Here is a 26,661-nt window from a genome sequence, read left to right as displayed (position 1 = left end):
CATTCATTGAAATGATGAGTATAACATTTTGGTTTATACCTATCATTTCAATGAATGTTATTATAATGCTTTTTTAAATTTATTGTTGTGTTTTTGTCAGAGAAAATAGTAACTTTGTTAAGTCATGAAAAATTCATGGAAATTAATCATGGAAAGTTATGAAAAGTCATGAATTTGAAAATCTAAAATGTAGCAGATACCCTGTATTTAACATAATATGATTGATTGCCAACATGGTTGTCTAATCCTCTTAACAGTTGAAGGCTGGAATTATTTACTTGTGGTTCAAATCATGGTTTAGTGGTTTTCAACCAAAATGTTTATGAGTTTGAACACTATTTATATCAAAGCTAATTTGAAAGCTTTCTTTAAAGAACTGTACAATGTTGATTGATTTTTGAGATTTAGTTTGTCTTGTGAACCAAGGCATATAAAATGTCTTAATATTGTACAAGGCTTTTACTTTGCCTTGACTCAGAGTAAGATAATTGGAGGATTCTTGAAAATTATTTCCCTTTAGCTTATTAATAAGCTTTATAGGTTTCTTAAATGAATGCTGTTGAATTTCAAAAAGCTAAAATAATTTTTTTTACTGTCATAAAAATAAAACATAATTTTATGTGTAGTAACTATCTTTTAATTATTTTTAAATCAGATTTTAGCGTCTCATACAGTTTTATATGTAATAATGATAAATTTTTGATCCTGATTCCATACTAATGCTTCAAAAGTATGATATAGGTTTCTTAAACGTATTAAATGTTTTATTATTCCTGTTTAGGGGCATGATCGATAGAAACAATATTTTACTGTGCTTCATTAATGTTTTTAGTATGCTTAAATTTCAGTTTAACCTTTTTCATGTTTCAACTGTTTAAATAAATAAGTACTAATTTTACTCTTTTCACCAGAAGAGTTTTTACTAAAATTGCAATTGTTTTTACTTAATTTGTATGATAGTAAAACCATGTGTTCTTTTTAGTAATATTAATGTAAACTTGTAATATTAATGCAAACTTCAATTAAAAATTTAATTTAATTTAAAACAGTCATATTATTTTCTTCAGAGTTTTATAACTAAGCATTAACCATGAATTGCATCAATTCAATCTTTATAGCAATGTAACTTTGAGTTATTTTAAAGAAAAAAAATTGTTTGACTAAGTATGAATTTAAATGCTTCATTTATTAATAATTAGTGGTATAGATGTTGCTGTGATAATTAAATGTCTTAAAAGATTTATATTTTATTCAGGCATTCTTTATGCTGCTATTATAGAATAGGATGTCCCTGGTCAGGTCCCTATAAGAAGAAAGCTGACCATGAGAAACGTTGTGCTCAACCTCAAAAAACTGGCGCAGAAATAAAAGAAGCAATTCCAGATGTTTTTCTACCTGTTAAATCTGGCGGAAGAAATCATTTGTGTGATTATCTTTCCTTTGAGAAAATTGCATGCAATGGTATGCAGAAAATTTTCTATATATTAATTAATTGTACTAATAAACCTCTTTAAAAAATTTATAATTATTTTCTTTAAAATCTAGATTTGCAGCTATTGGGTCCTTATCACACTGATGAATACTGCATTCGATTTGAAACCTTTAGGTTTTGTGCATTTGGTATGGAGTGGGAAATACGAGCTCATGTCAATGATAATGAAGCTGATCCGACTTTATCTTGTGAAAGAACGCTGAGTTATCAATTACTCTTAAAAGAATCTGTTGATAGGTGAGTTTTGTTATTAAGATTTTTGATAATTAAGAACTATAATTTTTTGACACAACAAATAGATGAGACACTGCATTAAATCGCTTTGTAGTGTGTATAAAGATGTTTTTTAAAATGTTTAGATAATGTTTTTCAAAATGCTTAGATAAAATGTTACTATATAGAAAGTTAGTTGATGATGCATTTCCAATTGTTCACCATTCCATTTCAGAGTGATGTAGGCAAACAACTATATATTATACATCATAAGCTGCTTTAATGAATCACATGTGATAAATAATAAAAATCTTTTATTTTTGAAAATATGGAGCTTCGTGAAAATAAAAAGTATTCATTTTTAATGTACATATATTTTATTAAATAATAAATTTTGAAAATGGCCCAGATGTGAGAAATAAAAATGAGTTTTAATAAAAACAAAACATTTAACCACCATATAATGGTTTTTCGAATTTTTTTCTAATGATATAGATTTTATTCATATTTCTAATGATATAGATTTTATTCATATTACTAATGATAAAGATTTTTCTAATGAAAATAGATTTTATTTTGTGCTCAATTTAAGGTGGTGGTATAAAATGATTACTTGTATTTAATTTTTATTTACTGAGTAAAGGATAAGATAAGATAATAATTTTTTTTTAAATGTTAGGAAATATGTTATGCATAACAGCTACTAGTTTATTATATATTTATTGGTATAGAATTTAAGGTTATTAGAAAAATATAAAGATAAAATAAGCAAATTATGTTTTCATGATATTTTCAAGTAATATTTCATTGGTAGTTAAGATAGTTTTATTTAAAGTAAATTGTATGAATTTTTTTTAAAAAAAGAAATAGTTTTTATGTGACAATATTTATTCATGTTATTTTTGTGTTTGGAATATTACTAATAATTAAATATTTTTTTCTAATAGTTATACATGTATTTATACTCTTATGTCATGTATTTATGCTCTTATTTTTAGGTATTTATGCTTATATCATCAAAGTGATTTCTTTTCCATCTTAATTTTTAATAATTAATTTTTAATTATTAAAAACCATAATTTTTTTCAAGTGCTGCATTAAATTGCTTCATAGTGCATATAAATATAATCTTTTTAAAAAATATTTAAATGTTTTAAGATATATTCATGCATTTATACTCTTATTTTAATTTATTTATGCTAAATCATCAAAGTGAATTCTTTAAAAACTCTATTTTTTTATGCGATATTTCAAATAATTTGACAAACTACTTAAATATCTATAACTAAGACTCAACCAGTTTTGTATATTTTATTTTAAGAAATTATTGTATAAGTACCAAAAAATATAAAATTTTTAAAAATTAAATATTGTTCTGCTTCATTTATTCAATAGCTGTCATTTATGCACACAAGTGGCTTTCAACTTTCCCAAATGCTTAATACCACAAAATTAAAAACAAAATACTTTATGTTTCATTTTGTATAAAATCTTTCTTTTTGATATCTAACTTTAATAATAACCATATCTTATCAGAACTTTATTTAAAAAAATTTTAATACTGTTTACAAATAACAAAGAATGATAAAGCAATAAGCTATTTTTTTTTAGTTTTTTTCATTTCTGTATTCTGTTTTTCTCTTTTTTCACCACATCTTAATTTGTATAAGTTGACATTCGTCTTTTGCTTTAGTGACTTAATTTTTGGTCAAAAATTACTTTTTTCTATTTCCTTTCAATTTTTAAATTTTTTTTTTTATAAAATAAATTTAAAAAGTCGTTGAACAATCACTTTTGTTTCAGAGGACACTGGTTGGAACAAACTAATATAGATTATTAGTTGTTTTATTAAATTGTTTGCTTGTATTATTTTTTTGAGGAATTAAAGCAATTTAAAATTTCAGATACAATCATCTTTGCATTAAGTTTTTTTTAATAGGTCGTAATATAAAGAAAATAATCAACACATTTGCTTTAACACATTTTCATGAAAGAAAACTGTTTCATTATGTATTAAAATATTGATTATATTTATAACTTTATTTGGAATTAAAAATTTCATTCTTTTAAAATATAAGAAATAGGTGAATACATTACATTAATGGATCATCTCTTAAAATTTTTTTATTTTTCATGATTTTGCAGAACATGGTCATTTTGTGTACTGTTTTCAGCTTTATGAAGTAAATCATTGCTCTTTAGAAATGTTATTATCTTTGTCAATTCTGAAATATTAATACAAATTATACACTTAGGATTAAGCATGTGAATTTTTTTTAAATATAAAATTTTTGATTTTTTAAAACAATCATTGAAATATTCTTGAACATTTTGGTGCTTACAGTCTAAAAACTTGTTAAGTTGACTGCTCAACTATAAACTTTGCCTTCAACAAATATTGAAATAATGAAATAATTTATTATTTCAATATTAAATCTAATTTACAAATGTGTCATTCATAATGATTTCATATTGAAATTTTTCTAATTATTTACATTTCCTCCTAAGCACTCCAAATGGTTCAAATTAATGAAGATATTTATTCATTTTTCAATTAAAATTTTGTTGTCGAAAATTTTTAATTAATTTTAAGCTCAAGATTTTTTTTTTAAATTTTTAAATGTATAATTAACAAAGAAATATTGCAATATGTAATATTGTAATAAACAAGTCAAAAGCTGGAAAACTGTATTTTAGATAGGTACATAAGGTGCAGTTTTCCTAACTGTGAATTTCAGTTAGTGAATAAATTTTTTAAGCAGCTTGAGCTAATTTATTCTGAAACAATGTGTTAAATTTTGAGATAAACTGAAAATTTTTTATCATTCTAATGAACAGGTAAATGTTTGTATACATGGAAGTGTTTTGTTTTTATTTAGAAACTTATTTAGAATTGAATGAAGATGACTTTAAAATGAATTTTTAAAAAATTGTTTGCTTACTCTTTAAGATAAATAACTCAAAGCATTTTTTTTAAAAAAAATTATTATTGCGATAATAGCATTATACTTGATGTTTTGCAATTACCACTATTCATTTATATTTGCAGATCATTTTTCAGAAATGGCATAAAAATTTACACATTGCTAATTAGAAATTAGTAATTTAGTTAAAAAGTTATATAAATTTTTTAAATGATATAGGAATCTGTTAAAACACTATTAAGGAAGGCAGTATAAAAAATAGCAAAACCTATTTTATTTTATTTTTTTGAAATTTATAGATACTTCTTTTAATCACCCTTTATTTACTCTCTGTTTTTAACTCTTTCATTCCGGTAGGGTCTGAGATTTTGAGTTCCCCTGTTACGGCAGTTTTCAGAAGGAAGGTTTTTCACTTGAACTCGACCACAGTTCCCACCCAGTGAGATAAGTAAAAGGGGTGTAAATGATTCTCCTTTCTCTTCATTGAAACTCAGTCAAGTGGGGGAAAAATGCATGCAGCAACAAATTGTTGGATATGTTTAAAACACCCCATTTACCAAAACGTTAGTTCAGCACTTTTTTGGCGACGAATAACTAGAATTGTAAAAGTTTCCTTCCTTCTTTTTTTGTTTTCTTTTTACATCTTTTCTATTGTTTTTTTTTNTTATCATTCTAATGAACAGGTAAATGTTAGTATACATGGAAGTGTTTCGTTTTTTAATATCCTGTCGCAATTTATTTAGAATTGGATGAAGATAACTTCAAAATCAATTTTAAAAAATTTGTCTGCTTGTCTGCTTATTCTTTAAAATAAATAACTCAAAGCATTTAAAAAAAATATTATTGTGATAATAGCATTATACTTGATGTTTAGCAATTACCACTATTCATTTATATTTGTAGATTATTTTTCAGAAATGACATTGAAATTTACACATTGCTAATTAGAAATTAGTAATTAAATTAAAAAGTTATAAATTTTTAAAATAATATAGGAATCTGTTAAAACAATATTAAGGAAGTCAGTATTAAAAATAGCAAAACCTGTTTTATTTTTGTTGAAATTTATAGATACTTTTAATCACCCTTTATTTACTCTGTTTTTTTTTAGATACTTAAATGATTTTATGTTTTAAATCCTGTTTTTAATAGTGATCCATCAGATAGCATTTTTGGTTTTAACCAAATTTAAGTATTGTGTATGAATGACACACAGTATGCATACTAAATTTTTTCAAGGATTCTAGAAACATATAAAGGCTGTAATTCTTGAAACACTAATTTTAATCAATAGGAATGTTTGTAAAATAAATATTTAATATTATTATTTTTTTAGGCCAATACATATGCATTATACTGTCGTGAAGGGTCCTCTAGGTGAAATGAAATTGCGACCTCACATTGAAGAGTTCAAATTTAGTGATGAAACTCCAGAGTCTCATTATGCATTATTACCTTTAGAAGATTCTATTGAATGCTATAGATTACTGTCTGGTACCATAAGATTTAGACTCATTATGTTTTGGGATGATTCATCATTAACTAATTGATAGTTTATTACTATATGTATCTCTGTAAATATGTACATCATCATAAATAAAAGTTGTTGAATTGTTTTTTTTAGTAACTATTTAACAGTGAATTATTAATTGTAGTTAATAATTTAGAAAGTTTGAAACACAAATCAGGCAAAAAACAAAGAATTTTAAATATATGTATTTTTGCTAAGCAGCACGAAACAGTTAACAAAACAGTACCAAAAACTGTAATCTCTGTATATATGTGCATCATCATAAATATCTCTGTAAATATGTACATCATCATGAATAAAAGTTGTTGAATTGTTTTTTTTGAATAACTATTTAACAGTGAATCATTATTTGTAGTAAATAATTTAGAAAGTTTGAAAAGCAAATCCCGGCAAAAAACAAAGAATTTTAAATATATGTATGTTTGCAAAGCAGCTCGAAACAGTTAGCAAAACAGTACCAAAAACTGACTGTCAGTTTTTGGTATTACCACTGACGACAGAAAGGTTTCTGTAGGTTGGCAGACAAAGTGTCCCCTGCTGTTTTGCTAACAAACATATCTTTAATATTCTTCGTTTTTTGCATGATTTGTGTTTCACACTTTCTAAATTATTAAAATAAGACAAATTTGGTTTTAGCTGCTTTTCGCGCTTTTCTATTATGACGTATGTGTAAATCGGTTTCTTTCTTTGATTGTATTTGCAATTATATTAATTATTCGAAGAAAAAAAATTCAGTGAATAGAAATTAAAAAACGACAAATTATTTTTGAAATAATTATTTTCTGCAAAATATTCGACTAACAATTTAAAGTTAAATTTTGTCACTTTAATTAAATTGTTCTAAATAATGTATATTTTTTAATTCAGAACTTCTTCACTAATTTTTGAAATAAAAAATAGTTAAAGACAATTATTTTTTTCCACAAAATTGTCTTTTGACTGGCAAGTTAAATTCTTACAAAAACTTTATGGACTGTTTGTTCCCAAGATGCATAGAAATGCTAAAAAAGTAAGCATAACATCCATAGTAGAATTATCAAAAAAAGATTTTATCGTTTTACAAGTTTTGATAATTATCCAATGGAGAAAAAGGACGTGTTTCTTTTTTTTCTTTTTAAGCTGAATTGTGTGTTTTTAAAACAGCAAAAACCAAAGTTAATAACTAAAATATTTTTTGTTGTATGAAATGCAGATATTCACTTGATCATCTCTTGTGTTGTGACTATTACTGACTATTTATTATTAAATCAGCAATGGAAAGAAACCTGCCAGGCCATGAGGAAGCTTCTAGACACCCTTTAATCCCTCAGGCCAAAACTCAAATAATAATTTAAAAAAAAAGATTGTTATAAAACATGTTGCAGACAGAGGTGTTTGGATGCACTGGGTGAATTCCTAAATGAGAGGTTTCATTAGTTATCTCTAAAAAAGAAAGTCTAATTTAACTTTTTTTAAATCATAGGAAAACAATCTGATTTCTTATTTTATTTTTCTATTTGTTTAATGCAAATGTAAATAATTCTAAGGTGAAAATTTATTATTTCCAAGGAAATCTAAATATTTTCTTAAACAGCAGAATTATTTAAATTATAATATTCTAAAATTTCATCAAGAAATTTACTGTATTTTAAAAAACAAAATCATTTTATTCTACATGAATTGTTTTGTAGGAGCAAAATAATTTACTCGTAAAAATTAGTTTTATAATAAAATTTATAATGAATTTGAAATTTTAATATTCTTTGCCGATTGGAAGCTATCTTCGAACTAAATGCCTGGACCCTTAGCCCTTTTTCTACTCGCCACTGATTACAGCAAAAGTTCCACCATTTGGTTATCAAAAATTAAGCTAAACTAACAAAGTGTAAGTTCAGTGATATTAAATTGTTTGGGGAAAGATAAAATTTAATAGTAATCGAAAATATCATCTCATTAATTAATATTTATTGTGTGATTGGGATCTATTTAAAGAATGATGATTGTCAGCGTGTCGTAGAAAACATTGCAATGGATAAATTTATTAAAAGAAAAGAAGATAAGGATATTAAATATAAATTTAAGAACTAAATTATATTAAAAAACTAGGAATTATGTATTGCCTATTTATAGTATGACATACTTTGAGGTACTTTAACTTAAGAAAACTTTCCTGACTAAGCTTTGGAGAGCCTAAATCCCTTACTCAAAAAATAAGTAAGTAAATGAGTATTGTGGAAAATATGCGTTTCAGTATCTGATTTCATCATGAACGTTAATTTTAATTAAACGTTCGGTAATTTTTTCTCAGCTATAATTGATTAGCATATGTGAAGTTAATCCGTTGACCATTAGCATTGCAATATTTTTTTTTTTTGTTGTTGTCCGTCGCTGTTAATTGGTTTTATTTCATTTAGCTTCATATGAATGAATTAAATCATTACCATTTTTACCGTTAATATTTATTTAAGAAGCGTGATGTCTGTATACTTTGCGGTTCTGCAAATTCGTACATCAGAGCCTTATGGCTCAGGGCATCGAATCCCGGCTTGCACAGACCACAGTCCTGATGTAAAATATCCTCAGTGGTAGACAAATTATGGGTTTGAGTCTCTTTGCCATGAGTCTAACCGTGAGAGGTTTTCGTGGTTTTCCTCTCCATGTAACTCAAAATCAGGTTAGTTCATTCAAGAAGACCACCGCATAGGCAAATTTCTCCCAGTACTTTATCCAGGAGTTCCCGTATCTTCTGGATTCTATTCAAAATTGCAAGGCTGCGGAGGTGAACACGACTGGTAGTCGTAAACCCACAAATTGAATCGGTTTCTCAATGACGGAGATAAATAAATTCGTTCATCACTTTATCTTTTACAGTTCTTTACATTTTGCCTTTTCTATTTACTATATGAAATTGAAATATCCGCCAAAAAAGAAATTCTTGTGTTCCAAAAAAAATTGTGTAGTTTGCGGGGCACCCTGATTCTTGATCCCTAATTATCGGATTTTTACCTACTAGGACTCAATCTTACGGATTTTTATCTACTAGGGTACGATAGGGTGACCTCAAATATGATAATTAAAAAGTGCAGAAGATATTTTAAATTGCGAAATCAAACATAAAAACGTTTTTCTCGGAATAAACATACATTTTTTCGAGGGATTTGGAATCAACCCTTAAAATATAGGGAGTAGAGTTAAATGTTAAGAAGAGCGATCAAAAATTTGGACTCCTAATGTTGATTTTACTTCTTTGCGTGTTTCGTCATTTCTTGAGAACTTTTTAAGCGATATGAAACATTTTTGCATTTAATTATAAAGTAGGTTGAACTGAAGATAATTCCAAAAAAATATTTTTTAATAATTATTAAATCAGGTGTCTAAAATTGGATTTCTGGGGAGTTATTTCTCCGGTTTCGTTCAAATTTTGTATCTTACATTTAAAAATTATAATCTTTAAAATAATGTAAAAATTTGTATACCTTTCGATACAAAATGTTTAAACTATTGTTAAATAATGTAATAAGAAAAAAATAAGTAATTATTTAAAATTATTTTATGTGTTTATTAGTTTTGGATTAATAAATTATATTATTGTATTTGTTCAAAAATGTTTCACTTCACTGAAAACATTCTCGAGATAAAGGGAAAATATCCAAAAAATAAAATTAGCATTAAGAGGTCCAAACTTAGGACCATATTTCCCAGATTGCGACTATTGGTATCAGGAAATCCGAATGCATCAAAAAAAAGGTATGTTTATTTAGAGAAAGTACGAATTTATATCTCATTTCATAACACGAAAAATATTGTGTGCCCTAACTAATTAGCATATTTGAGGTCATATCTCTTCGAACCTTTAAGATTCAGTCTTCAGAACGTGAAAATCCGATCTTTAGATCAAAAGTTATTCAAGGTGGTTCGTTTTTTATTCTGCTCTCTGTAAATTCTGTTCCGTGCTGGTTGCAGCATCAGGCTGTTAATAAAAATTATTAAAGGATGCTAATAAAAAAATTTTATTATTAAAAAATAATATTTTACATAAGTTTAAATAACTACTAACTATAATTATAAACTGACCATATATAATACTTAAAATTTCGTTTCATTTAAATCGTTGAATTAATTTTATTTCAGAGTCATTGAATAGTTAAAAAACCCACATTTTCACACAAAATTGATCATCATACAATTATTTTTTAAGTTATTGATAAATTATCTAAAATTCTAAATTTTTTAATAGATGAAATAAAAAGTTTTTTTTTAAATAACTTCTAAAATGTTCCGAAATCATGAAATTATTTTTTTGACATTTTTTTGAGGGGGGGGGGAGAAAAGCCCCCATTGTTCTCCTGACGCTACTCTTAGGGTTGCAAAGAACCTATTTTGAATACAATTGTAATAATGATATTAGCATGTATAATAATAATGGACACTTTCTTAAAAATTGAATTTATAAATCAGATGCATATTTTTTTTCTTATTTACATTTTGTACGGTGCGAATGGTTTTATAATTTGACTTTGGTATTTTTTGAGTACATTCTGGCGATGCACTTAGAGAATATTCCCGATCTAAGGTGAGTTGTTATCCATGAGTGGAAATCCTTTCTTTAACTCGATAGAATCTTATTGCTGTCAGTTTAACTTTCGGATGCTTTGTGACTTTTTTTATTTATTTTTTTATTTTATAGTTTTGTAAATTTGCGTAATTTTTCTCAATCTTTTCACAAAGGCGACAGTTCACACGGAAGTTAACTTGTTTTCTGAGTTTGGTTCAAAATTACAAGTTTTGCTACAGAGGTTAAATCAGCCACGATCCGATATAAAGCACATGTTTAATCCCCTGATGTACAATGAAATAAGTTTATGAGACTACCTTAAAAAAGGGTATAATCATAATAAATATGCCAAAAGTGGGTACATGGTTGTGGACATAAGGGTTAAAATTAGACATAACTATATTATTATATGACAAATATTTAATTGTTAAATTTTATATTAGAACCTAACACCTGGTAACGTGTCATGACTAATTTCAAAGCGTTTTAATAGATATATAACATGTCTGTTCTTAAGAAATTTAGTTCGGAATTAATCATCTAGATGGCATACTCTGTCTGCCTGTTTTATTACAAATTTAAAACGATTCTTTTCTTGTCAATAAAACAGCCACATCCTACGCAAGACTCTAGGGTTGTAGCACACTGATTTAAAAATTCGATTTCTGAAAAGGCTGGTTTTATTTCGTAAAAACTGATAAACTTGCCTCTTACAGTAAAATTATTAAATATATAGCTACTTATACAAAATGAAGAATGATGTGTATTAAGACTAGCAAATGTTAAGTGATTGATAATGCGAAAAATTATTATAATTTGCAAAACTGTAATCGCGTAATAAATACATTGGTTTTGGCAAAGAATAATCATTGTATTAAGTGCCGCAATGATAAAAAAAAAAAAGAGTTTTTAGAAACAAATGATTATTTTTTGAACAAATAGTTATTTTTTGCGATAAATTATTTTTATATTATAATCATTAAGCTGTTTATTTAATAAATAATTTAAATGTTCGACACCAATTCTTAATCTTTCTGTGAGCTAGATCCTGTCTCCGATATATAGCATGTAAAAACTTTCATCGAATTCTCAGAAAAAGCAAACATGAATGAATTATTTCATTTCAATGTTTCTAAACCATCGTCATTGTACTAAATTTAAGCATCGATGGCACAGTGACTCTGCAGAACCGGGGTTCTATTCCCGATGGCTGCTTGAAATTCACCTAGCTTCAGAACGGTGCTTACCAGCTTGTCTGAGAAGTAAAGATAACCGTTGCACAAAGACGATTATATTGACTAGTATGCAGTTGATCACGAAATTGTAGAACCTATGCCTCCGTGACACCTTGGCCGACAACTGTCTGTAGTGGTAGTGCTCTACATAATTGTATCATATTTAATAAAGAGAAAAATGAAAGATAGCGACTAAATTAAATGAATATAATTTTCGTTATTCACTTTTTAGAAGAAATGTAGCCTATATTGTCAGATTGTTGTTGTTATCTGTTAAACAAATCTTTGTAAAAAAGATTATTTTACGATGATTTTTTAGCAAAAAGTTTTTTAAAAAAAAACATTGTTTTTATTTATTAGATACATAAAACTTTGTGTTCAGCCCATTACATAGAAAAAAGATAAAAATTTAAAGAAAATTTTAAGGATTGAGTTATTTTGTTTATATTTAATTCTAAAGTTGAGATAAAATGGGACACACAGTCAGTAGACAAAACAAAGAGGAAAAAATAAAATAATGAAAAAAAGCCTTAAAAACCAAATTTTTCAACTAAAATAAAAATGAGAAATTAGTTTCATTCTTGTCCAACTAAACGAAAAACGAAGGGAGACGTGGAAAAATTTTACTGAAGGTGCAGTTAGTTTTTTTTTTTTTTAGTCAACTTAAGAAACGTAGATTTTAAAATTTTCCTTTTATTTCAGTATTTTTTTTATTTCAAGAATTATTTCTGTTAGTTTTCCAAGCTCGGAAAGTAGTGGGAATCGCGGTAAACTATAAAATAGAGATAAATTTTGTTGGCACTATTTATGAAACTTTTTATTGAAATCCGACTCACAGTTAAAGCGTAGGTTTGGGAACTCTAGTTAGATAGATGGTAGTCAGACTATAAAATTGCAGTAAACTCTACTTTTAGTAACTGGGAAGGAATAGAAATTTGCAATTTCATCACGTGCACATAGTTCCAGTAAATATTTAAACTCTTCTAATTAGTCAAAAAGTGTTCGAAATTTTGATTGCAAAATTCCTCACTTACAAACACGAAAGTGAGTTAATAAAAAAGTAGCAAACATTTAAAATATTATTAATTATTTTCTAATTTCACATAATGTTTGTTTTACCTGAATGATGATGAAAATCATGCTTTCCCTTTAAAAAATTTATACCGAAAGAAAGTAATGAGACAATAATTTTCCGAAAGATGAACTCGAAATACTGGTGTAAAAATTTTTTGATGCAATTATAAAAATATTTAACCATGCCTGATTAATCTGAAATAAATTTTGCTCCTAAAACTAAGACGTTTTTTTTTCAAAATACATTCTTGGAATATATTTTGTTCAAATGTACAAGTTTAAGAAAGCTATATTTCACAGGGGGTAGCTTGAATGTTTTAGGGGAGTACGAGGATCATCAGGTCTGAAATTGCATAGGAATTCATGCCCGATATTGTCATTGTACGCGGCTAGAGGCGCTTGCGTATTCTAACATATTCAAAAGTAATCCCGGCAATTTCATCATGCCCCTAGCGGCGTATGATGAAATTGCAGGGAATGAGTTCCTATGCAGTTTTAATCCTAATGATGTGCCCTAACAGCTCTAAAAGTTTGTTGCAACATTTCCGCGAACCCTTATTATATTTAACGCTTTTATGCTTGTACATTTTGTCATGTATATATAAATGGACTAAGAATGTTATTTTAAAAAACTGTAGCTTGGTGGGAGAAACCGATTGCAGATTTAAAATAATCAATACAAAAGCATCTAATGTACTGCTAAAAAATCTCATTAAACAGAAGAAAAAAAAGTCTTCACTGTTTAATCATTGCACATTTATATTTTAAGTATCAAAATTTAAGTCTAATATTTCGACCCAATTAAACCTGCAAATATTAACTACCCACCTTTTGGCACATGGATATCGAAAAAAGTTTTCATGTTCACAATACATCAGACATAACAAGGTTACACTTAGTTTGTTGAAGTTTCATATAAATATGAAAACAAACAGAAACCAAGCCTGCAAACTTTGCTAGTCAAGTTAAAATCCAAATGCAAACTAGCGTGATATACTTACTTTTAGAAAGAATGAAAAAAAAAAATGCAACCGCATACCCAAAACGTGAGCTCAAGCATGAATTTTAAGTGAGTTAGAGAGGTTGGAGGTTTACTGACTCAACACCGTGTGAAGAAAGGATGGTTGATCTAATTTCAAGAAACCGAAGTAGATTCAATTTCTTAGGATTTCGACTTCAATGAAGTGGAAATTTTCCTTAAATTTATTAAATTTTCTCGTGGAATATTCTTCAAGAAAATATATAAAAAAATCTATTTACCCTGGAAATTGTTATTTTCATATTTTTCTTTAAAAAGTCTGCTTTAAATTTTAATAATAAAATAAATAAACTATCTTTTTGTTACTTTTTTATGACATTTTTTTATAATTACTCATTCACACTGTTTTAAAAATGACTTATTTACGTACACTCTCTACAAGATTGAACTATAATAACGGTGCCCTGAACCATGAGATCGTGCAAATTGTCTTTACTCATAATTAGCCGATAATTTAAACCAGTTTATAATGAACCATTGTTAGAAGCACTGTAAAAAAAATTCGTTTATCTTATCACCAAAAATGGAGGCACCTACTTTACGCCAAAAAATTCCATTGCATCTAGAATTAATGTAGAACATGATGTAGGAAAATATTTAGATTAGAATGTTCTTCTGTACAACTTAGCGTAAGTAGCCGCCCCCATGATTGAAATTCAATTCACCAAGATTGTTAATCAATTACACTTAAATTTGTAATTACCATAAGATACGATACACAAAAGAGTCAGAAAAGTTACACTGCTGGACAATAGCTAAAGACGGACCACAGATGGCAACAAAGATTAAAAAAAACTACTCATGGATAATGCCAAGTGAAATAAAGTATTGCCAGAATGTTAAGACATTTTTTTTTAAAAAAAGATAATTTATTGTGCTCTGAAACCGAGAAAGTTTGGAATGAGTTCGTTTTATGCTAAAAACATAAAAAGGGACAAAATGCAAATACCATTTGTAGGCATCTTGGAGTAAAAATTTTTCATAACGATTCAAACGAAGCAAAATAGAGAAAAAACAATAAATAAAATAATTTTAAAAAATTTCAAAATACAACTACTTTCTTTTGGGTTGCTGCACGAAAAAGTAATAAATAAAATATTGCGTTTAACTTAAAATCTAAGTTATTTAGTCTCCGCTAACTTTCCAGGTATTTTCATTCATTTATATCAAGTTTCATTTCATTATAAGGTTCATTTTATATAAAGTTTATCTTAAAATGTGTAGAATAATTTTTATTAAAATTTTTAAGGAAAGCAGATGGAAAGTAGGTGGTTTATTTGGATGTATTATTGTTATTTGAAAACCACCGACTTTACGTCTATCTTCAAAAATTTATAATTCTTTAAGCCATAGTAAGATAAACATTGTATAAAAATCACAATGCCTAGAAAATCAGCGCAGACTTTATAAACTCGAATCGAAGTCACATGCAATATTCTATTTATTACTTTCATGCAGTCCCATAAACATATACTTTTTTTTAATTTTTAAATTATTTTATTCCATATTTTTTCGTCACAAAATTCATTAAGTCTTTGAAAAAACATTTCATCATATTTTTTCCAAGAAACACGTTTTGAAATCACAACTTAAGAGAACAATTATAGTACGCGGTTTCAGATAACTTTAGAAATGCTAATTCGGTGAAGTAGCACTGATCTACATGTCATTCCCGTTGATGACTGATATAATTAAATTTTAAAGAACGTGCGATAAAATCATGAACAAAATCGCTTAAAACTTTATTTATAACAATGGCTAACGTTAATCTAATGCGAAAAAAATCATTTTTGAAGCATTTCTCCCAAACGGAACAATTAAAATTATTCAATGATTTTTCAGATCGAGAATTAAAATTGCACATCGTTGCGATGTTCAAATTTCAGAACAATAGCACCAACAGGTTTGGAGTTATTTTATATTCAAAAAGTGCTCCGCTATAAGAACAGATAATATACTGAATAAAGAAGAAAAAAATTTAAGAAATGATTGATCGCAAAAGATTAAAGCATTCCGCAATAAGAACAGATACTGAACTTTCGAACTGAATTTATACTGAGTAAACACAGAATAAAAGTTTAAGAATTTATTGATCACAATAGATAAAAGCGCTCCGCGATAAGTACAGATAAAATACTGAGTAAACATTAAAAAAAAATTTAAAAAAAATTTGATCGCAAAAGATAAAAGCATTCCGCAATAAGAACAGATACTGAACTTACGAACTGAAATTATACTGAGTAAGCACAGAAGAAAAGTTTAAGAATTTATTGATCATCATAGATAAAAGCGTTCTGCGATAAGACATAAAATACTGAGTAAACACAGAAAAAAAAAATTTAAAAATTATTGATCACAAAAGATAAAAGCATTCCGCAATAAGAACAGATACTGAACTTATACTGAGTAAATACAGAAGAAAAGTTTAAGAATTTATTCATCACAATGGATAAAAGCGTTCCACGATAAGAACAGATAAAATACTGAGTAAACACAGAAAAAAAAGTTTAAAAAATGATTGATCACAGAAGATGACAGTTAAGTTAAAGTATTGCTTTCTTGCACTTATGTTTTTAAGCTAAATTTTGAATTTTTTATTGTTATTATAATTGTAATTGGGAATTAGCTTTTAAAAGATAATTTTAATTTTTAAAACTAAGACCGGTGTAAAATTGTTTGTCTTTCTAGATCCTGGAAAAATTGCTAATAGTATTTTTAAGATTATAATTATGAGTTATAATAATACTTTTGACATTTTATGTAAGTTGAAATAATTTCTTACATAATTTGTTTCATTTTGGAATAAAACACTACAACTTTGCTCCTTTTTGCTTATAATTAAGGATTTTTAATTTTTATTAGTAATTATTATAACAATTTTAATCATGCTTTATAATATACATATATATTTTTAAAAAATATTGTTATAAATACAATGCGGTACGTATATGTATATGTTACGGTAAAATTAATCAATCCGGCTATTATTAATTCTAACCGGTCAATGTTAATAATAACCACTTCTTTTGGTCAAAGTGAGAAATATCGCAAATTATTAACTTCAGCCGGCTATTATGATTGACCAATGAAGATTGGTCAATGAGATTAGACAGTTTTATATAGAATAGGGGCATGGGTGTACCACTTTGTGTATGTGTTACAGTTAAATTTATAAATCCAGTTATTATTAATACTAACAGGTCAAAATTAATAATAACCTCTTTTTTTGGTCAAAGTGAGAAATAAAAAGGGGAGAGCTCCTTATCCTGATCTGTGGCAGAATAATCACAAAGTCTTGGTAACTTCCTGGTAGCTGCTCGTGAGAAACTAAAAATACATCACAGATAGGGACCAAATCGAAGGTTATAACTCGTAGACACCCCAAGGCAAACATCTACAATTTTTTTTTCTTTCGAACAACTTTTCCAGTTTGAAATCAATTTGGCGCCTTGGCGATTATAGTAGGTGTTTACAGATCACAATGCGGAAAAATCCCTAATAGAAACGTGAAAGAATGACATTGACCAAACTTCATTGGTTATTATTAATAATAACCAGTTAAGGCCTGGTTTCTTAGGAAACGTCGGCATCAGCTTGAAACGAAAGTTTACCTCTGATTGGTCAATTTATGAGTTTGACAGCATACGTCATCGAACGCTCAGCTTGAACGACAACTGCCGTCCAAATCAACTGCAGTTCAATTACAATGTGACGTTAACAACAGAAGCAATGGCGGACAACAGAGTATTGAAATCAGCCATGATTTTAATTTTAACATTAAACATAGCTTCTTTTTCCTCTTTTTCTTCATTTAGCTAAGCTATAATGTGTTTTTTCTTGGACAAAGTCAATACAAATTCAAAATAAATATTTGTTTACGTTATTAACGCATGCGCAATGCGAGATAATGTCTGTGTTGGACCGACTGCTCACGCTGAGCTAANAATCAGATTGAGTTTTTCTAACGTTTGGCAGTTATTAAAGGATGTTATCATTCTCAAGTGTTTGTTTCACAAATCTAATTTTTATTTATGAATTTTCTGAAAGTTTATCGCCGTTGAACAGCTGATCACTATCAGATTTGGGACTATGAATGTTCAATTCCGTAGCATTGTAATTTTAGACCCTGCTCAAAAGATAATAGAACTTCTAGAGCAAGCACTATACGAATTCGATTTGGTAGATGACTTAATTGTGAAAAAATCACCTACATTCATGTTAATACCAATCACATTACTGTCGCAACTTAAGACCCCCGTTCCTTCCTTCCAAGCCTGACATTATATATGAATGGCCTCTTATATTACATACGGATATTATATTATGTTTTCTGAAATTATTTTGTACTTTAAGATTTTTCCATGTATTACACCTGATTTTCGTAGTTTTCCTCTTCATAAAACGCATATGCGGGCTATTAACATCAAAAAGTCTTTTAGAGAGACTTGTTTGTCATAATGCTTGATCCAAGAGTTCCCTTGTCTACCAGATTGGGTTCGAAATTACAAGATAACGGAGTTAAACTTTCATGGACTGGTTGGTTAATGTCTGTTATAAAATAAGATAAAAAGTGATTACAAATTCATAATATGTAGGGATACATTTGGATACCTGCAAGTTACATCATCGTAGATAAATCGTGGCATTTGCCGACTCAGAAGCCAATCAGGTTCGTCACACACACGTGACGTCGATTACATGAATCCAATTAAATCTGATTTAAATAACATTATTAGGCATAATCACTTCACTTCTTTTCGAGTAGCAAGTACTCAGTTATCATCTGAAGTGAAAAATAAAAAACAACCATATTGTGAAGCAAAATATATAAATATAAAAGAATATGATTCAATTAATAATTTAAATACTTCAAAAGCGAACATCACTGTAAATGTTGTGGAATTATTATATAATATGTTTTGTTTTTATACGGGTAACTATAAACTCAGCTAATAGTGAAAACCTGAGTTGTGTTTCATGTACTAAATGTATTTTTAATTTTAAGCAAATTAGTAAAAGATTAAAAACTATATAATAAATGTAAAAAATTAGTATGTTTAAAATTCTGCAAATTAGTTTTCTAAACATTGTTGTTATTATTATTATTTATGACTCAGATATATAATGTATTAACAATCAAAGTTAATAAGATAAAAATTATTTACTATTCTTTGTAAAGATCAAAACAAAAAAAAATTTAAAATTTTGAAGTAAAGTCTGGTTTTGTTTCAACTATGGTGAGAGCTAATTATTCTATTCCTAATGTTTCGAAAATATTTTTAGTATTGCCCTAAGAATTTAAAAATGGTTAAGCAAACAAAAATAGTTGAACATTTTAACAAAATGAATACATTTTAAAAAACAAACCTCTATATAACCTTTATTTTTTATTAGTTTGCAAATTTTCATAGCGTTCGTGCCGTGTTGGGAATTAATATTAAAACAATATCGTTTTCTTTTTAAGTTTACTAAATTTCTTTGTTAGTTGCCAAAACTCAAAAATAAAGTATTGAATATTTGCCTCCTGGGTTTAACTGCCCAAAAATATAATTAACATCTATTTTGTTTTGGATGGAAAACAAATTTAGAAATTTGTTTTAGACCATAAATTTCACGAACAAAGCATCCAGTGGCTCTTTTTTCCTTTTCAAAATTGACATTTAGAACAAAAACTCAGTAGACGTGTTCTTCTCATTATCGTCAGGAGAAAACTTTCATTTAAGAACTACTTTAAGAATCGGTAATTACCCCAGTAATTTTCTAGAGAATAATGACAAGATGAACTTTATCTCACCTCCTACACCCCTTCCGTACATCATACATGCATATGCACCGGGGCGTTGTTTATTATCTTATTTTTCTAAATTACATTCTAGAGGAAGGCATGAAGCTGTCATTGTAACGAAGTTGCGCCCCATTTAAAATTACTCTGTTAAATAATTTAAATAATAATACATGGTCTGGCCTCCCTAATCAGCTTATGATTTATCTTGAATAGTGCGAGATAAAAGAGTTTAAAATGGGAGGATGCTATTAACGCTTTTGTCACTCGCTACCTCTTTTCATAATGAAGTTTTCAAAATGAGAGTGCCTCTTTATCTTTAACTCATTTTGACAAAAAAGTATTGTATGATGGTATTTTTAATAAGTCATTAAGATATTTATGATTGTATTGTTTTGTCAAAATGGTTAAAAGATGTTTCATTTTTTTTCTCTTCAAAATAATGCTTTGTTTAATGATAAATTTTGTTACATAATTTCTGTTTTTTAATTACTTTTGTACGAAAACATTTTTGTTTTTGTAGTTTTTGAAAACACCTTATAGAATTTTTTGATCATGAGTGCGGTTTCAAAGTTACGTTTTTTTGTTCTTAATAACTGAGAAGAAGCGAGTTAAAAAACAATGTTTAAAAGTCTTCTTTTGAAATATTAATTTCTGGTCTTCTGTTCAATACTTTTTTAGCATATTTATTTTTCAAAAGAAACGTTAAAATGGTTTTCATACTTGAATAATACGCAAAAAAAGAAAAAAAAACATAATATATCATAAAACGTCCTTAAAATTTGTATAAAAATTCGCCGAATTTTGCCACTTTTAACTTTTTGTTTAGTAAGCAATGTATTTTTCTTTAATTAATAACACGCCTTGATTAACAACAAGACAACGTATTATCAATTAGTGCGTAAAATTTTGAAATGTGTTCCTAATATATAATGGTATTCATAGCATAGAAGGTTAGGAAGTTAAGCTTCAAATGTCAGCAATAAACTAAAAAGTTATTGACCGGATTTATACAAAAATTAACAAGAACGTTCATGATTACTGTTAGATGAAGTAGCTTGTATTATTTAACAAAATATAAACTTATCTTTCATTTATTTTCGAAATAAAATTTATACCAATCATGTGTTACACAATTCCGTGTGTGCAATCGGTCTTTTCTTTAAAATAGGTTTTCCAATATAGCTGCGTAAAATTCATTAGGTTATTATTTCGGCTTTGTCATATTGATATTACATATTGAGCATCATCATGTTACTCTGGTGCTTAACTTGAATATGTTTTTTTAATGCGTTCAATGAAATAAGTCTGGTCTGTAAATGGAATTGGGTTGCAGAAGAATACCCTAGTCGAACATTTCTTTTTAATTTATAATATGTCGTTATTTAGTTAAAAATTCGTTAGATTAAAAGTTCTGTCTGATTTGAATATGTTATCATATTGAATATCATCTTCAAATGCTAGTGCTTGAATTCAAATGATTCAGTGAGCTTAACGAAATAGGAAAGTCTGTAAAATGGATGAAAAGTATGTCCATATTGGAGTATATTTTTTATTTCTGAATATGACGTCATTTAGGTGAACATGAGGGCCTATCTCAAAAATTCAATCGATTAAGAATTACCCTATAGTCTTCAAGATACCTGTCTGTGCTAATTAGAAAATTTAAAAATATCATATTTTGACTACTATAGTTTTTCTAATGAAAAGGAATCGTTCTATTAAATCATGCGCATAAAAACGTTTACAGTAGTCTTCAGATGAATTGTATTAAATCAAATCTTACAAAATATTTCTGCCATAAATTTGGATTTTACCTCAACACCAGTGGAGAAAAAAAACTCTCACGAGACGGTTTAATTTAAATTAGAGTTCCTGCATCTAAAGAGAGTAACAATACACAGCTTCAAAAATCGTCCAGATTAGGGTTGCGATAAAGCAGAAATGAGGTATCAATTGCCACGAGTAGCAAAGTTTCACTCAAATCTTCTTTTCTTGCTTCGCTTCAAAATTGTGCTAGCTGCATCAATCTATTTAATTTTTGTAGTTTTTAATCTGCAAAAAAATTAAATTTGCATAAATTATTGAATTATCGATTCAGCTATTTACGTATAAAAATATAACTAGACATAGGAAGTCTACCCTTAACACTTACAGACAAAAGGATTGGAATAGCCGTACTGAAAAAAAAATTATTTCAAACTCACTAAAGTAATTTTCATCAGAGAACTATTATTCTTTTAGATTTTAAAAGAACATGTGCCTTATAAAAATAAATTGGCACAATCACTCTTTTAATTACAAAGTTCATTACTTATGCATTAATATATAATCCCTTTCATTAGCACTTGAACAAAACTGGAGTTGACCACCTTTACGATTAAAAAACTGGAAAATCGGAATGTAAAATAGAAATTTTGGCAAAAGAGGAAAAGAAAGTATACGATATTTTCTCGGAAACGTCTCAAATAAAAATATATAAACTCAAGAAACGCAATGATGAGAGAAATAGTTTTCTTTTATTAAATTGCGGTATCAAATCAACTCTAAGGGCATATGGTTTAATAAATACTATTATTACCTTAAACTTACCAGATGTTCTCCTGATTTTAACGGAAAGCACATGTTTTATTACAATTGGACCCCGCTATAGCGAACCGTTTGCAAACAAGCTATAAGTCCACTATAAACGGGGGTTCACTATATTCATAATTTACGAAAAAAATAGTTTTAGCATATTGCAGTAGTGTTATTTGAAATAGTGTATCTATTGGTACATAATTTGCTTTACAAATTAACTAAGTATGACTAGTTTCTTTAAAACGATTTCCTAACAGTGAATTTCAACCTACAACGAAATTTTAAATCTGAACGGTAAATAACATTCAAAATATTCTCCAAATAACGAGCTGGTTGTCTATATACAACGAAATTTTTTAGTGGTTTCTCTTAAATTTTTTAGATGTTTATATTTTTCTGTAATTTATTAAGAAAATTGCATTTAAAAGTTGTCATTTTTTTGGCAACCGATATATTCTCCTATGTGCCTGGTTTTAGAACTACTAGTTAAATGCTCTTTTTTTAATGAGCATTAATTAAAAGTTATAATTGTTTCCTTTTTACTTTTTAACCTGAACTAAATTATTTATTACACTTATTTAAATACATACAAAAAGGAAACTTGAGTCCACTGTATACGAACTACTAATTTTTTAGCTGTTCACTATAAGTGGAGGAAATAATATTAATTAAAATAACAATTCTACCTCTAAAAACGTTCACTATAACCAAGTATTCACTTTATATACGGTTTATTATTTCGGGGTTAGACTATCTAATAAGTCACTCTTTTATTTACTAAGTTTCTTACTTTCACGATAATAATTAAACTCTTTTATCGCCACGTGTAAGAAACTACATTCACCCGCCTACACTATCAAAAACATGAAAAATCGCGCCTGCATGGAAAAAAGAATATTGGAGAAAAAGGTGGGAAGAAAGAAAATATTTTTTCTTGAAAATGGCGCAAATAAAAGCGCACAAAAAGTTTTAAATTCAGAAGCATAATGTTGTTTTCCTTCATTAAACTGTGGTATTAAATCAACCCTAAGGACACACTTTCTTTCTTTTTCTAAATTATTCATGTAGTTTTTACATCGGTTCAAAAACTTGAGAAAAATCGAGAGAGAAAAAACTTATTGAAATTGTAACTTGATCGAAACGCAATTTCTTTAAGCAGTTACTTCGTGCATAAAAGTAATTTTCTGCCTCTACTGGAAGCTGTTGAGGCTGAAAGCACAAACGTAGCTGACACAATATGAATTGCTGTTTTTTCAAGCATGAGGAGTAATGTTTTATGATGGGGGATAAAAGAGAGACTTTTCATCAAACATTTGCAAAACAGTAATTTTGTTTTGATTCTGATTTATTCCAGATTTCTTAAGAAAAATTCTTTGCATTTACAAAGATTAGAAACTTTTATTTTATAAATATATTGATGAAAACTTTTATCTTTCAGGATCTGTCAAGCGTAATTATTTGGCTTTATAAGCTGTAATAATGAAGGATTAAAGAAGTGAAAAGATTTTTAAATATCGAGATATTTAGAAAGTAGTAATATTGAACCAGGTTAGCTCTGTGTGTAAAGCTCCTATCGATTTGTTAACTGTTCCCGGCTCGCATCTGACTACAGTGTTGATGTGGAAAATCACCAGTAGTAGACCGAACCCCCAAAATCCCCTTTCCGTCAGATTATCCGTTGGATTATTTCTAAAAGGTTTTCGTGGTTTTTATCTCCAATATTTGAGTTATTTTCATCAAAGATACGAGTTTATTCCAATGCTAGATTGCGGTGTACATGGTGGATAAAGTATCCTACTACGAACTCTTTGTTACAAATAGTTCGTTAGTACGAATCCTCCTGGCAGCCAGCGAACATCTCCTTCCCTCTCACACACACATTTTCTTCTCCACTTCTCTGCATCCGGTGGCTCAGGGAATAGAGAGTTCGTCTTCCTATCATATGTTCCAGATTCAAATTCAACGATGGCTGATGGATACGATTTCTGCATCCGGATAGCCTTGATCACAGTGCTGACGTAAAGTATCCTCAGTGGTAGCTGGATCATGGGTTAGAGTCTAATTGCCATCAAATTAATCATGGGAGATTTTCGTGGTTTTTCTCTCCATGTAACGCAAATGCTGGTCAGCTCCATCAAAATGTCCTCCACGAAGTTTAGTTTTATCCAATGCTTGATTAAGGAGTTCCCTTGTCTTCTGGGATGGGTTCAAAATTACAAGTCCACGGAGTTGAAACTTTATAGTTGTAGACTCAGAATTGGGTAGCTTGTTAAACACCGGTTATAAAATAAAATAAAATAAAATAAAATAAAATAAAATAAATAAAATATTTAAAACAAAATAAAATAAAATAAAATAAGATAAAATAAAAAAACGCTTGAACCAAGAGTTTCTTTGCCTTCTATGTTAAGTTTAAAATTACGTTAGTAGAAAGTCCGTAATTGATACCGTGACATCGATAAAGGCAAGGTTCTTTTACCCATTCTCCACTTTGCAAGAAATAGACCATTATGGAAGCGATAATTTGATAGTTTAAGAAGCATAATACTTCATGGCCGCATGCCCTCCCCTGTCTTTAAATGAGGCGCTGTTACTGGTTTGAGTATAGAGATTTGTTGAGGGATCCCTGTGTTAGCATTTTAAAGATTCCGTTGGTTCTAATTACATTTCAATGGATCATGGTGAGAGGCTGCATCATGTCGATTATTTATTGGATTGTGAAGATATTCATCAGAGGAATTGAACAACCATATATTTCTCCGGATATGAGTCCAGCAAAAGATGTTTTTATCAGACAAGTTAGTGCCTTTAATCCTCTTCAACAGTCTGTCACATGGGCTTAAACAAAGATTACCTCATGTCTGGTCTTTGCCTTTCATTTAGTCAATCCACAATTTAAATGACAGCATGGAAAGTCGATGCCACCAATGTATTGCAGTTAGGAGTGATATATATATTTCTTGCTAGGATCCCTCATAGACAATTTTCCACATGAAACTGTAATGTACTGTTTTTTTTTTCTGAAAATGAACACATCTAAAATAAATGCTTTTATTGTTTAAAGTCACGATTGTGTTCGAACTTACGCAAATTTAAGTAGCAATCAAGAAATAACAGTTTAGTGAGCATCCCCCTAAAAATTTTTTTCATTTTTGTTCAACTTGCACACACAAAAAAAGGTTTTATAATTAAATTTTTGAGGAGCAAGGCAGTTCCACCAAAAAAGTCTCAACGAGTGTGAGTTTGAAGCTATACCAAATGTCGAAGTTCTCTCGTCTTCTTGGTGCTATAATGCTCTGGTATTAAAAACGCAAATCCGATATGGATCAGTTGTTCAACGCCGGTAATGAGATAAGTGATATACAACACCCCCACATTATTTTTGCTGAAATGACGGACGCTGCAAAATTAGAGACCCGGTGGATTTTAAAAACAAGTTGAAGGACAATAATTCGGAAATTGTCCGATGGAATATTATAATTTATTGAGTATGTAAAAAAAGATAAACTATTAAGGGCATATATAGTTGAAACAGTTGATAAAAATTTAAAAATTCAGAGTAAAGAACTAAATACAATGGTTTCACATTTAGTAAGTGGAAAACTTAAAACTGCGTATAGTATTTGGCTTTAAGCACGAATGAAAAAAAAAAATTTTTTTTTGTAGTAAAATATGTTAATTTGAATACATGTTTATACTAATATTTGTAAATCCACGATGGAAAATTGGTAAATGATGTATACATATTACAAGAATTGAATCGATTATTATGAAATTGTTATGAGCAACTAAAAATATAGTGATAAACAGTAAAAATGAGGAAATAAACAAAATACCAGAAGAATAATATGCATGCTTGAAAGAAGAGAAATTAGGCTTCACAGTTCCAAGAAGTTATAGGCACGATACATATTTTTACTGATGTCTTATCTTTCGCCATTTTCCTTGACTTAAATGGATTGTACTCAACAAAATAATATATTAAACTAAACCTAAAACAAAACAAAAAATATATAAATAAATGAATAATTTTTATCCTACCTAATTCGCGAATAAATCACGTCGCTATTATTTATTAAGGCCATTTTGATATATAGCTCGATATTTTTCTGAGGGAAAGTGGCGCCATCTCACAACTGATTATTGAACTATTTTTACAGTAGGTTGTTATTCTTTTGTTTATCTTATGCGGCTTAGTATTATCTTTCAGTTACCTTTACGATTGTTTTTATGCACGCTGCTGCTAATGTTATTGTT

At 28.2% G+C, this 26,661-nt stretch overlaps 1 protein-coding gene across 1 annotated transcript in view; it reads left to right on the top strand.

Moving 5' to 3' along the window:
• The window catches only part of LOC107439810 (zinc finger TRAF-type-containing protein 1-B), a gene marked incomplete in the record, with an annotated part of 8,334 nt that extends 2,089 nt beyond the window's left edge, over positions 1-6,245 (top strand). Inside the window, 3 exon segments of the mRNA XM_043040450.2 lie at positions 1,256-1,461; positions 1,546-1,729; positions 5,966-6,245. Coding sequence (XP_042896384.1) covers positions 1,256-1,461; positions 1,546-1,729; positions 5,966-6,179 — 604 coding nt within the window.
• Between the last annotated feature and the right edge of the window lie 20,416 nt (positions 6,246-26,661).

The sequence above is a fragment of the Parasteatoda tepidariorum genome, chromosome 10 (assembly GCF_043381705.1).
Source record: "Parasteatoda tepidariorum isolate YZ-2023 chromosome 10, CAS_Ptep_4.0, whole genome shotgun sequence".
Taxonomy (NCBI): Eukaryota; Metazoa; Arthropoda; class Arachnida; order Araneae; family Theridiidae; genus Parasteatoda; species Parasteatoda tepidariorum.
This window is presented reverse-complemented; position numbering and strand designations above follow the sequence as displayed.